Here is a 14,753-nt window from a genome sequence, read left to right on the forward strand (position 1 = left end):
ATGTTTGCACAAGCTCTGCAGTTCGGTACTACAGTAAAGTCAGTCAAGTCATGTTTATTTATATAGTACTTTATGCAATAGATAGCCTTAAATCAAACAGCTTTACAGTATTAAACACAAAAAACCAGAGTCAGTGTCGTTAGTTGTAGTTAGAATTACAACTTGATCTTCTGTTATAAAGTGCGGTATGTGGAGTGATAAAAATCTTTTTATTATTTGGAAAAAAAATATTTAATTAAAGTGATAGTTTGGTTTGCAGAGATCAAAGCTTGATCTGGATCAGGACTGTTTTGATCATCATAACCCTATAAGGTATGTTTAGATAGATTATGTTGTGAATAAAGGGAAATTCCATGCAAATGTCAACCTTACCATGAAAAATAAAGCTGTCACCAAAGGTTTTTACTGTACTGATAGCACAGATGTCAACATTTGGTGGTTCAAACACCCATGTAAGGTCTCTAAAGTTTTTAAAACATTTTATTTTTTTATAATTGCAAGATTTTCCATAGTCTGGTAAGTGTTATTTTCAGGCTTGTCACATCCATAACAGTACATGATCCTCATAAATAGACAAATCAAAATTAAAATAAAGTAACAATTATATGTTCTGCGAAGAGCCATCGCTTCTCTATTTTTTGGGAGTATTACTGCGTCTGGTTTGTGCATTTTAATTCGCAGAAATCCTAGAAAGTATGTAGTCTCTCAAAAACGGGGTCCTCTCTTTGTCACATCTGTAATGAATGATTATTTCCCTTTTTTAACAGAAAACTCATGCACAGACTGATATTTTTCTGATGTTTAGACTATCAGCTAGGGTTTATTAAAATATAAACAGATGGTTCAGTATATTGGTAACATATACATTCTCTAAGCATTTCACATTCATAACACAAAATGTCACATCCATAACGCTGGGTTTGCCCTCAAATAACTGCCCTCCAAAAGTTGGAAACACACCTGGCAAAGTGTAGTTTTGGACGATATCAGCATAAATCCTTATCATTTTGTAGTGCAAAGACATTAAAGTAACTTGACATTATCATGACATTATCATTTATCATCAACAATTTTAATTTTGATTACATAATAATGGCAATATATACATGTCAAAGTCAGACATGCCCCTTTGCCAGCTGTGATGCCTGGTTACTGGTTTAAACTTGGCCCAGGTTTTTAAAAGATTTTTGGGTCAGCACACTTTAATAGCTTCAACAATTGATTGACAATTAAGTTTAGAATACAATGAATTTAGACCCAGATTATGCAGAGCTGTAACAGCTGCTAATGGTGGATATTTTGATTAATCAAAAATTTAAGTTTTTTCTATGAATAAACTGTTTATGAAATAAAATATGTTTTCGTAGTTTGTGTTGTCCCTTATCAGTGTAAAATGATCACAAATTAAAAAGGATTAATGCCAATATTGTCCAAAACCCCACTTTTCTAGGCCGTTTCCAAACTTTTGGAAGGCTGTGTACCTTTATTTTGTTCATTATCCATGTAAAATTACAAAAGGCAGAATGATGGGTCATTCCGTTCTTTTTTCATATAGCTACTTAAATGTTAAATAAACAGTTTTATATATAATATAACAACTTCAAAAGCTGAAGTGACCTTTCTTTATTTGTTAGAATATGTAAAACTCAATATTTTAACTAATTGCAAAAGCTGAATAATCAAAGTCTACTGATTAATCAGTGAAATAATCGACGTTTAGTTGATTAATCGTTCTAATACTCGCTAGATTAATCAATTATCAAAATAATCATTTGTTGCATAATCTAGTATGCAAAAACAATCTATCTGTGAATGAAACCTAAATACTAAACAGATAAAATAACAAACTGAATAACAAAAATAATGTTAGAAAGCAACAAATACTCACATATATAGTAGTACTCATGACCCACGTTGAATTCATAGCCTAGCGAGAAGGCGCTGTAACGCTGGAATTTCTCAGAGAACTTAATTGGCGCATGGGGGGGCGTGTGGCCGGTTGCACTCCCAGCGTTTAAAGCCCATCTGTGGGTCGCAGGTGCGGTAGCCTCGATAACTGACCATGTAGAGAACGTACTGCTCGGCCACGCCGCGCTCTAGCGCCCCCCGCTGGCTCTGGTTGTAGTGTGGACAGTAGATGTCTAGGTAGTCATTGACGCTGACCTGTACGGTGTAGCCCTCTCTCCGCAAGCTGAAAGAAAGAGAGAACAAGGAGGGGGAAAAAAGAAACAAATAAAACATTATTATAAGATTCGAAAGGCATCAGTGTCACATCCTTTCCTTATGGGCAGGTAGGAAAATAGAGGAAAAGTTGAAGATTTATCTCATTGACCTTTTTAAAACGTATAAGTCCTGCTTGAACAGACAAGCAGTTATATTTCAATGCTTTGCCACAGCACATTAAACCAGATCATTTTTCATGCTTAATGCACGCGAGGCACCGATTAAACATCAGGGGGCAGTGTTTCATTTCACGCCGGCCCTTCTCATTTGACTCTCTTTGTCTCGCACAAGCTCGCACAGAAAAAAACGTGCTAATACACACACTCGTGCGCTTCTAGGTCAGGTCCCGCAGGAGATTATTATTCAATTACAAAACGAGGATCAGAAATGTCACCCACTCCTTCTCCGTTCCTCTTCCTCTAACCCCTTTCTCCTCGGTTTCTGTGTCTTTCTTCACACTTCCTTTTTTTACACACTTTCTGTACTACTACTACACACGCAGGGTGTTTTTTGCTTTCCAAAATGCGCATTATTCACGTGTCCTCTTTACAGCTCCGCTCCTCCTCTTTTACTCATCGTACTGCTTTCTTTTTCCTACAGCTCTTTTTTTAATCAGTGTCTTTCTTAGCCTTTTATCAATACACAACAGATGGCAATCACATCCTTGATTAGGGCTTTCTCCCTCTCTCCTTCGCTCACACACACGCAGACTGAATGAAAGATTTTTGTCATGCAGTGTGTTTTGGGGAGGGATGCTTCAAAGCTGCTATATTTAGGGAGAGGGAGCAGGCAAGGAGAGGAAAAGAGAAAGATAAAGGGAGAAGATAAAAGAGTGAGGAGAGATGAAATGAGAGTGCAGGAAAACAAAGGATGAGATGGGTACAGAGAGGCACAGAATTGGGACGCTGATGCACTTGACACTCCTGAAGATGATGATGTTGAGGTGTGTGAGTGTGTGTGTTGGTCAGGTTTTATCTACACGGCCAGGATCAAATGGCCCCAAAAGGGGAGTAAAAAGTAAAATGTCACATTGTGAGTACCAGGCAATAGCTCCCATGGGGAAAATGGCTTAATAAACATACCAAAATAATGTCCCAGGATGTGTCTCATGAGGTTGGTTGAGTGAGTGTCCAGACAAAGATGCTCAAATTTAAGAAAGTTGAACATTTTGTTTACTACATTATTTCAATACTTCATTTATGTTATTTTCAAGCTGTGATTGACTTTATTATGATTCTAAAATGTGGAAAACTGCCCTGATAAATTAATTTCATAGTTTTGCCTTCAGTTAGATTAGGTTTTTAAGACATTTGGGTGTGCGCTTCAAAAATAGTAAGTGTTTATTGTGATATAACTTGTGTCTGAAAAACCATTGTAAACTAAGTTACCCACAACAACCACCCCCTTCAAAAAGGAATGGTTTGTCCCAATTTCGCATAATTTGCACAGTATGACGATATTACCACTAGAAGCACATGGATGAAACACTAGAAGTTACGTTCTTTCTCTTTCCCCTAATATTGGTTAAACTAGCAAATCTGTGTCAAGAGTGGATTAATTGACTGTCAACAGTGTTACAAAAGTATTATTGTTGCAATTTTAACAAGACAGTTTAACTAAACCTTATGTTTTGTTTATGAAAATATATTTCTAGACATACCATATGCTCAGTAGTTCTAGGCTCAAGTATAGGTATAGGCCCAAAACACTAAAAATGTCAACTAAGTTACCCGTCAACAGATCACCTTTATTTATATAGCACTTTTTACAATATAGATTGTTTAAGCAGCTAATATAAGGTCATGTTTGGGTTTTTGGGAAACAGGAAAACTTTTTTTCTTCACATTGTCAAATTCTAAATGTACCCCTAATTATAGAATGACCCTCCTACATATTTCAAAATTCCATACTTTTCTCAAATTTCCAAACCTCTCAGTAGAATTTTAGACCATATTTAACATAAATGGTTCGTACAGCATTGTTTTCAGCTTTATATTTGATATATAGTACAGTCCTCTGTAAATATTTTTATTTCTCAGGGGTTTTCCATTGATTTTCTGTAAGTGACAACATACAGAGCCCCTAAAATTAACCCTTCAACTGTCACTCCCTATCGGTGTTGGGGGTAACGCCTTACAAGTAACGGGAGTTACGTAATAATATTACTTTTTTCAAGTAACTAGTAAAGTAACGCATTACTTTTGAATTTCTAAGAAAATATCTGAGTTACTTTTTCAAACAAGTAACGCCAGTTACTTTTTCCACATTTACTGATTGACAAGTCTCCTGTCAGGAAACTGGGAGTAAACATGATGTTACTGTATTCTAGACTAAATGTGAACATGCATTAATTCATCTCACTCACAAAAAACAGATTCAGTATTCCTCAAAATTAATAAAAACAGTGAAATGCAAACTCAGAATATGACGCAACCCTGCAATAATTAAATATGTTAAATAAAATAAATATCCTTTATGTATTTAATCCCATTTTATTAACCAGTGTCTTTGCTGACTTTTGATAATGCAATTCAACCATACTAATAAGCAAAAATTACTTTAGATAACTAACATTCGTGCTTCATTTTTTTTTTGTATAGCTGAAGAGTGATCTTCTCCTGCACAAAAGTACTTTTCTTTCAGCCTTAGGTGTATTCATTTCACTTTTGGTGTAAAAGGGCTTTTACATTAGAATTGTTTTATATTAAAAACAAAGAGGCAAGCTCTGCCCAGATTTTTCAAAGTGACGAAGGTCAGAACCTTTAGGCCAGAACGATGTAGATTTTTGAGGTGCACTCTCTTTTTTTGTGCCCTCAAGAAACTACATGCGCATGGGATTTTTTTTGCATGCTTATGCATTACAGTTTCTAGTTTGTGGAACACTGCCATCTTACTATGAATAAAACGAGAGCCTGGATGCACATGAATTAACAGAGATCCAGTTGCTCAGAATTTGGCTTTTCTTATGGTAGGTACCTTTAATATGATAATATTAAGGCTTAATGTCCAATATATATCCTTTGTGGCAGCGAAGAAACCATGACACAAAGTGGGCTGATGGCATACAATTTGCCAAATTCAAGGGTTTATAAAAAGACTTTTACTGTAAAAAAAAGTTAGGGCAGTATGTCATATTTTAAGACCTTAGGTCTCTTTAACGCATGGTCTGTAGCAGCTAAGAAACCACATTGCGAAATGGGCGGATGGCACAATAGGCAGATCAGTGTGCACTGTCCTATATGCTACGTTTAATGGTTTGTTGTGTACACATAAAAGTCTGTATATTTTCTACTTTTGCAAATGTCCTTGAGGCTCCCTAATACAGTGCTAAGAATACAGTGAGAAGAAACCAAAAATTCTTATAACCTCCATTTTGCATAATGAAAATGTGCACCCTGAATTCAATCAGTCGCTTTTGACAATCACTAATGAATCACTAAACAGCTGCCATGAAACCTCACTTCTTCTAAGATAAATTTATTTTTATTAAAATCTTAATTTTCTATTATAAAAAACGAAATAGTCTGGAAACCTAGCCTTTAGCTGATCCTGACAAGTGCTCATTGATTTTCTTCTATAAAGAGGTTTGGCGTCACGCCATCTTTGTTTCGAGTAAGAACATGATACACAAATCGCCTGAAAAGTCTGTAGAATTCAACCAATCAGATGACAACTTCAAAACTAATTTTTCCAATTTTGTGTGCCATATGCATCAGACTTTCAGTCAAAGACTATAGAAATACAAAGACGGTTCACTCATATACAGAGCCTAAAATGAACACTCGCCAAGTGCCAAACGGGAGTAAAAATTGGCGAGTATATGTAACAGCGTCAGTCGCCAGTAAAGGTAAAATTTTTTCAAAATATAACAATGCATTGTAGTGATAACAACAGCCAGTTTTTAAAGAGATTCGCTGTTTCTGACGTAAGTGAATAAAGTAATCTTTTCCGAAGACAAGATCATCATGATTAGCTGTTCTGTCATCAGTGAAAAGACCGAGTCAAATAATAGGATACAAACAACCCGATAAGCAGTGTGACAGCCAGCTTGTCTAATTTATTTACTTTTTATTTTTTGTTGCCTAATTGCTTCATTTTAGAAGATTACCTTTTCCCTTCTTTATGCTACATTAATAGCGCTTCAACAGATGAAAACGCACCCAGTTACCTCGTAAACAGTCTTAAATGAATTATAAAGTCTTACATGACCGTAAAGAGTTTGGAGAATATCGGATTTGTGTCAGATCCACGTCATGTGCATCAGGTTTTAAAGACACTGATTTTAAAGTGAAACCTGCTGAAGTCTATCATTGATGAAAATCAAAGAAAAAAGAGAGACAAATCACTTGACTGCTCTAGTCACTGATTAACTTTTGTAACTTGAATAAAGATGATCTCTGTATAGTTTATGCATATACAATTTATAGTTTATGTGAAAACCACTTTCACATTTTAAAATAACTTAAATGTTAAAAATAATGGCTTTCAGTTATACTGTAATGTTAAATGGGTATAATTAATAGGTAAATTTGAGGGAAAATGCATTATATAGAGACAAAAATATTGTAAATATGTTTAGTCACTGTAGTAGTAATAACTGTCTTGCAAAAAGAGTTTCACAGCCGGTAAATTTTATCACGTCACCGGCCATTGGCAGGTGTGGCAAAAAGTTAGTTTTAGGCCCTGCTCATATACTCATAAATGAGAGAAACTGCAACACGCAATATGGTGGAATAGTCCTACCTTCTAAATGAAACAACCAGTCGCTGATTTGTAAAGTCATTACGTAAAAGCAGCGGCCGTTACAAACTCCAGTTCCCATAGAAATCTGAAGCTAGATCAGCCAATGCACATACGCAGTCTTAAAAGAGAAGTCCACTTCCCGAACAAAGATTTACAGATAATTTACTTATCCAAGATGTTCATGTCTTTCTTTCTTCAGTTGTAAAAAAATTATGTTTTTTGAGGAAAACATTTCAGCATTTTTCTCCATATAGTGGACTTCTATGGTGCCCCGAGTTTGAACTTCCAAAATGGAGTTTAAATGTGGCTTCAAATGATCCCAAATAAACGAGCAGAGCAAGACAAGATGAGCATTTGAAATTAAAAAGTATATAAATTGTATTATTTTTATGAAAATAACTGATCGTTTCGCTAGATAAGACCCTTCTTCCTCGGCTGGGATCATTTACAACCGCATTTGGGATCGTTCAAAGTCGCATTTAAACTGCATTTTGGAAGTCCAAACTTGGGGCACCATAGCAGTCCATTATATGGAGAAAAATCCTGAAATGTTTTCCTCAAAAAACATAATTTCTTTATGACTGAGGAAAGAAAGACATGAACATCTTGGATGACAAGGGGGTGAGTACATTATCTGTATTATTATTATTATTCAGGATTCCCCTATTCATTTAAATAGGATTTGGTCTTGTATGCGCTGCCTGGAGGCGTTGCAAATATGGGTGTCGAGTGAACAGACTTTCCTTGAAAGAGACTTTGGTTCAGTCTACGGTCTGTGGGGGCATGACATCTGAGGCTGAGAGTAGGTTTGACCCAAGTTAAAGCTATTTTGTTAACCTCCGCCGAATTAGACCTCTCTCCAAATCTCTGCCTTCTAATGGCATGTCATCAAACTCAAACACATAAAAGGCAGAGAGTGTTTCTGATTGGCTAAAAATACTGGGTCATTCACTTGTCTCGCCATTTCGCCAAGTTTAGAGCTGTTACAATAATAAGTATGATTTCTCAGGACACCCATTTCAGTAATATCTGTCAGGTTATGGGACAATTATATGTGCTACATTAAAAAAAAAAAAAAAAGCATCTTTATCCACCTTATTTTTCCCATAAGAGCGGACACGGCCATTTGTAAATTTTATCGGTCTAGTCTCCAGTCTCATCCGCATCCAGCTATTTTTAGCTGTACACATTTTTAGCTCATTTTGCTACCTGATATTGCAAATTGATGTGTCTTACCATATTATTTTAATGTGTTATCTTAATTATGAATACACTGGTTTGTAGTGCAAAGAGTTCTAATGTTTACTACATGTTGTTATTCTTCTTGTTATTTCTCTATAGCGGCTAATGAATCAGAAGTCTCACCTAGGCTTACTACTGCATTGAAGAATAAGGTAGAAACAAAGGCCTGTAACATGTCTGTGAGATCTGCAGACTGGTCATTTTTCTAAAAAAAATAATTATTCCCAATGAAAACTGAAGATTGCAAGCTTTAAAAATGACAAAAAGCACCATAAAACTATCATAAAATGGTTCGTATGAGTCAGTCCAGTGCTTTGTTAACAGCAGTGACCGGATGAGCGAGAACTCAAGAACTGGATCAGCCGATTCACTGAAAAGAATAAATTAGAGTCACTTTCAAAATCTCACATGAATACTTTTAGGAGAGCCAAGAAAGATGTCAAGATCTCAAGAGAACAACTTAAATTTGCCTGTTCCTCACACAAAGCTATTATACGACTTCAGAAGACTCGCACAAGTCCACTTTTATGTTACTTTCGCATCCATTTTGAAGCTTGAAAGCTCCAGTTCCCTGTAATTACATGAAAAAGAGCGACCAGCACAATTCTTTACAATTGTTGCATCTTTTTCTTTTGTTGCATGGAAAAAGAAAGTCTTTCAAACAGATTTGGAATGACATGAAGGTGAGCAGAATTTTCATTTGGGGATGTGTGTGTGATTGTGCAGTCGCTGCAATAAAAACAACCTTATGTGCAAAGTACAATATGTTACAGTATCATTGTGTTTCACATAAGTGTGTGTTTATGCTCTTCAGTGTACATGCTCTATAAGGTGAAGTGTTACGCAACTATATGTCTACCCCATGACACCCACAGATGAGAGAGAGAAAGAGAGAGAGAGATGGAGCGCTCTCCAGGGATGTGCACATGTATTGAAGTGTGAAAACGGAGTAATGGTTTTCCCTCTTTCTCTCTTTTCTCACTTTCCCTTTCTGCTGTCTCATCATCATTCTCTTTTCAGTGGGAAGGAAAACCTTGTTAGTTAGAAGGCAAAGCGGGAGGGTGGGAGGGAGGGAGAGATAGAGAAAGGCGGTAGATGAGGAATAAAAGTGATAGATAGAAGCAACGTATCCAGCTAATAATCGTCTGAGGATACAATAAACAGCCGTCAGCATAAAATGCTTCTGGGCCAAAGTCTTCACACTAACTGCTAAAGAAAATCTTCAATTTAAGCACTTCATTCACTGAGACACATAACAGATATTTTCAAGTGGTATGACAGTTTTTTCCCCCCAATTGCTGGGAAAAAAATTACACACATATACACACATATATATATATATATATATATATATATATATTTCATCCATCTTTTAATTTTACTTGTTGAATTGTTTTTTATATATATTCCTTTTGAATAAAATAAAATAAAATAAGAAAGAAAAACTGCTGACTGAACTGGAAACTGTGTAATCTGCATTAGAGTCAAAAAGATTAATGTATCTTTGTGCTAATAGCTAAAATAAAATAAAATAAAATAAAATAAGAAGAACATTCCTGGTCATTTTATTTTAAGTATTTTTCTCTATTTTTATTTAAAAGATGACAGAAAATGACAGAAAACTATTGGGAAGAACAGTATAAAAAAAATTGCTGACTGACCTGGAATCTGTGTAATCTGCATTAGCATCAATAGATCAATGTATCTTAGGGCTAACAGCTGAAAAAAAAAAAAATAATAATAAAAATAAAAAAATAAAAAATAAAATAAAATAAACAAACAAAAACAAACAAACAAAAACAAACAAATAAATAAACAAATAAGCAAATAAAATAATTACAATTTCTGGTCATTTTAAGTTTTCCCCCTCTAATTTTATTTAAAAGATCTTTGCGCTATCAGCTGAAATAAAATAAATAAATAAATAAATAAATAAAAAATAAATAAATAAATAAATAAATAAAATAAAATCCTGGTCATTTTAAGTCCCCCCCCCCATTTTAATTTAAAAGATCTTTGCGCTACCAGCTGAAAATAAAATAAAATAAAATAAAATAAAATAAAATAAAATAAAATAAAAAAATCAGTTACTGAACTGGAAACTGTGTAATCTGCATTAGCATCAATATTTCAGCGTATCTTAGCGCTAACAGTTGAAATAAATTAAATTAAATTAAAACTAAAATTAAATTAAATTAAAAAAAATAATATGAAAGTATTTTTCCTCCTCTATTTTTATTTAAAAGATCTTTGCACTACCAGTGGAAAAAATAAAATAAAATAAAAAATTGCTGGCTGAACTGGAAACTGTGTAATCTGCATTAGCATCAATAGATCAACGTATCTCAGTGCTAACAGCTGAAATAAAATAAAATATAATAAAATAAAATAAAATAAAATAAAATAAAATAAAATAAAATAAAATAAAATAAAATAAAATAAAAATCCTGGTCATTTCATTTTAAGTAATTTTTTCTCTATTTTCATTTAGAAAGCTGAAGTAAAACGACAAGTAGAATGACAGAAAACTATTGGGAAGAACTGTATGAAGAAAAATTGCTGGCTGAACTGAAAACTGTGTAATCTGCATTAGCATGAATGGTTCAACATATCCTTGCGCTAACAGCTGCCACAGTTCAAACCTGGTATTGCTGATATTTATTACTCTGTCTGTCAGTTAAATTACACTCCAGTTCACTTGCCTGACAAACAAGTACTGCATACTATTACATGCTATACAACTACCAATTACAGTACATACATACTTCATACAGCTGAATGATTAGCACCTTGCCAACCCTTAAAAATGCATTTGCCGCGTCTAAAAGCCTTTTAACAGCTCTATAAAAGTTCAGATATCCATCCTGAACTATTTTGTTTAGTTCATGCTAGGCTCCACACATCATTATATGTTTTTATCACACAGCTGCAGCTCTGTGCACAGTTTGCTTCTGAGCTTTAAACATTGCAAAAATGGTATCTGACGCAGTCTTGGCTGGCTATTACTGTGATGGATTCCCTTTAAAAGGTTAAAGCTATAACACAGAAAATTCACTCCCGGGGGCAATCCGCGAATGATTCACATGGGTGGATAGAGAGACAGCGTGAGAGAGACAGAGAGAGAGGGAGATTCTCAAGTATCTAGTGTTCATAATCTAAAAAAAAAAAAAAAAAAGAGACACTTACATCTTCAGTGATAATGGTTGAAACTTGAGAACCGCCTCTTACTGCTAAAACGCTTTGGGTTGAAAGCCAAACATGCTGCTCAAATTTGCTTTTAACTGCGCCTGAATGTGTCAGCGTTCATACTTGCAGCGATCTGCGGCAACAAAGTGGCTCTAAGTCAGTCATTTTCAATTAAGGCTGGTGATAAGTGTTGTCAATTCAGTGTGGTTGAGCAGATCTAAACAGGGTTGCCAGGTTTTCAAAATAAAACCCCACCCAATTGCTATTCAAAACTATCTCAAAAGTAGCCCAATCTCATTTTGAGGGGGGTCCCATGTTAAAATTCGCATTTTGGGGGTATAATAAATGTGTTTTGGTGGGGTTCCCTTGGTAAAATTAGCATTCCAGGGGCTAAATATTTACGTTACTGGGATCGCTTTAACCCGCGGACAAAAAAGAGCCCAAAAAGAAGCCCAATTACGCAGGAAAACCGTGGACCTGAACAATGTTTGACTATATGCAAATAAGTAGTGATGCAATGGTATGACCAATGGTAGAAAAAAACAAAACAAAATAAACGGGACTACCAATGATCAGAAGTGTAGTCAAAATTGAGAAATTAAAAGTAATTCCAAGCAATTAGACACTCACAATTTGCTTAACCAATATTTGTACCTATATTTACAGTTTTCTACAAAATCAATTTTTTAATATCACGTCTACCAATATATGGCACCATCTGGTGGGCCTCTAAAAGAACAGCACCTAAATGCTATAAAACAGCTGTGCATTCAACAGGAAACAATGGAAAGAAGGTGATGTTTATTTGATATATTCTATTTTTTTTGCGCATAATTTACTATTTTTATAGCCTTTAATTTTTAAGTTAGAATTTGATTCCATTTCAAACCTATCAATATAAAGCCAAAACTACTGTAAATATAAATTTGTTCCCATTTAGACCACAAATCAACTAACTCATCACAAAAATAATAATAAAATATTGGTAAAACAATTTTTCATAAATGTTATAAAAAGTAGTAAAAATCATCATGATAATTACATGGCTATATGCACTGCCATTACAAAGTTTCAGAAATCAGAAAGATTTTTTAATGTTTTTTAAAGTCTTTTCTGCTCATCAAGGCTGCATTTATTTGATTAAAAATACAGAAAAAATAATATTGTGAAATACTATTTCAATTTAAAATAGTGGTTTTCAATTTTAATATATTATTCCTGTGATGAAAAGCTGAATTTTCAAATGAAAAGCTTTATTCAAAATATAAATCTTTTCTAACAATATAAACCTTTACAATCACTTTTCAACAATTTAACACATCCTTGCTGAATAAAAGTATAAATTTTTTTCAAATAAAGAAAGAAAATAATTTACTGACACCAAATTTTGAATGGTAGTGTATATTGTCACAAAATATTTCCATTTTAAATAAATGCTTTTAATGTTTTATTAATCAAAGAATCCTGAAAAAATGCTCAAAAGGGGAAAAAAACAGCACTGTTTCCTAGATCATGTGACACTGAGGACTGGAGCAATGATGCTGAAAATTCAGCTTTGTGTTCTGAAGATGAACGAAGGTCTTACATGTTTGGAACAGAATTTTCATTTTGGGTGAACGATCCCTTTAAATAAATTAAAAATAGAACAGTAACCAAATGAAATGTGAAATTTGAATAAAAACAGGGGAAATTAGCAAGCATAATTAAATAGCCAATACAGGCTGACACATACATACATACACTAGTGCTGGGTTTTGATGTAAATTTTACAATTAGATATAGCCCTGATGAGCAGAAAAGAGTTCTTTAAAAAGCATTAATACATATATATATATATATATATATATATATACATATATATATTTATATATGTATATATATATATATATATATATATATATATACATATATATATTTATATATGTATATATATATATATATATATATATACACATATATATATATATATATATATATATATATATATATATATATATATAAAGAACTCTTTTCTGCTCATCTGTCTATGCCAGTAAAGAAGCCTAGAAGATGCCTTGAAGCATTCCACATGAGTCTGATTCATACTCATTTCATTTATGATATGATATTATTATGCACTGTTACACATATATAAATTATACAGACATGTTTTGCCCTCCGGAATGTGACGTTTTAGAAGCATTTGTTGTTCAAATGGAAAAACATCTTGACATCTGTACAAGTAAATAAAATCAAATAAATAATATTTATGGCAATGCATCTTTTTAATGAGGACAACCAAAAATACAGCGACCTCACGATAAGTGAGTTGCAAACGGCCCTTTTTTAAAATGAACTCCATGATATTTTTCAGAAGACTGTCAGATTAATGTAATACAAGGCCATTCTTTTATTCTACATTGAATCCTTCAAAGCTGCATTAACAATGCTCCTCTTTAGCAGGTTAAAGAACGTCTGTGGTCACTTTATCTAGACTGCATTCACACATAATTCATAAAACGGGGCTTTAGAGAACTGAAATAGAAGCTCATGCTAGTGCTCACATTGGCCACTTAAATAAGTGAATAAGTATAGTTTCCCAATAATACCACCCACTCAACAGACTGAAAGTGTATGAGAGTATGTGACCTTTTCAGGTTTGTTTGTGTGGATGATAACTGGGGTTTCTAAACTCGACACGTTACGCTCTAAAGAAATGGATGCAGAGCTTTTCATAGAGGCCAGGGGAAAAACACATTTCCCACCCTCAACCTCTTTACTCTTTTCCTTTTAGTGAGACTGAAAAGATCTGTGCGCTCCGAGACAGCTTTTCAATAGGATGCATTTCACTTTATATCCAGTTGATTTTCTATCTTGTATTTTTTTGGAAAAGGACATAAATCATCTTATGCTGAGCGGTGGATTTGTATGAAGAGTGGAAAAAAAGGAATCTTGTATACGCACATACATAGTAACAAGCATCTCATGCACACATAAATCAATATAATACCAATTCTTGTAGACTAGAGATGTCATTATGAGAACAATTATATGCTAATCAATTGTATCAAACATTTATAAGTTTCTAAATTATTTATGCTTGAGAGACGTCTCATCCCCAGCTGAGCTGTTACAGTAGCGCGCATACACGCGTCGCTCTCCAAGAGCTTTATTTGGCAGACAAATTACAGTAGACCCACTTGTGTCTGTTCAAAGAGCATAGAGTGAGCAGCGCTGTCTTTGAAGTGAACAATGCGATGGGGAGCCGCCACTCTCTTCAGGAAGTCTGACACACGGAGGTGTTAGCTCTCACTATCCTCTTCTGTTTTAGAGTGAGACAGGTGGGGACAGAGAGGCAGAGAGACTACCCGATTAAGATG

At 34.2% G+C, this 14,753-nt stretch overlaps 1 protein-coding gene across 1 annotated transcript in view; it reads right to left on the reverse strand.

Moving 5' to 3' along the window:
* efna3a (ephrin-A3a) overlaps nucleotides 1–14,753 on the reverse strand; it is a 121,350-nt gene that overhangs the window by 15,104 nt on the left and 91,493 nt on the right. The window contains 2 exon segments of the mRNA XM_051135976.1: nucleotides 1,889–1,985; nucleotides 1,987–2,191. Coding sequence (XP_050991933.1) covers nucleotides 1,889–1,985; nucleotides 1,987–2,191 — 302 coding nt within the window.

The sequence above is a fragment of the Labeo rohita genome, chromosome 19 (genome assembly GCF_022985175.1).
Source record: "Labeo rohita strain BAU-BD-2019 chromosome 19, IGBB_LRoh.1.0, whole genome shotgun sequence".
In the NCBI taxonomy this organism is placed as follows: Eukaryota; Metazoa; Chordata; class Actinopteri; order Cypriniformes; family Cyprinidae; genus Labeo; species Labeo rohita.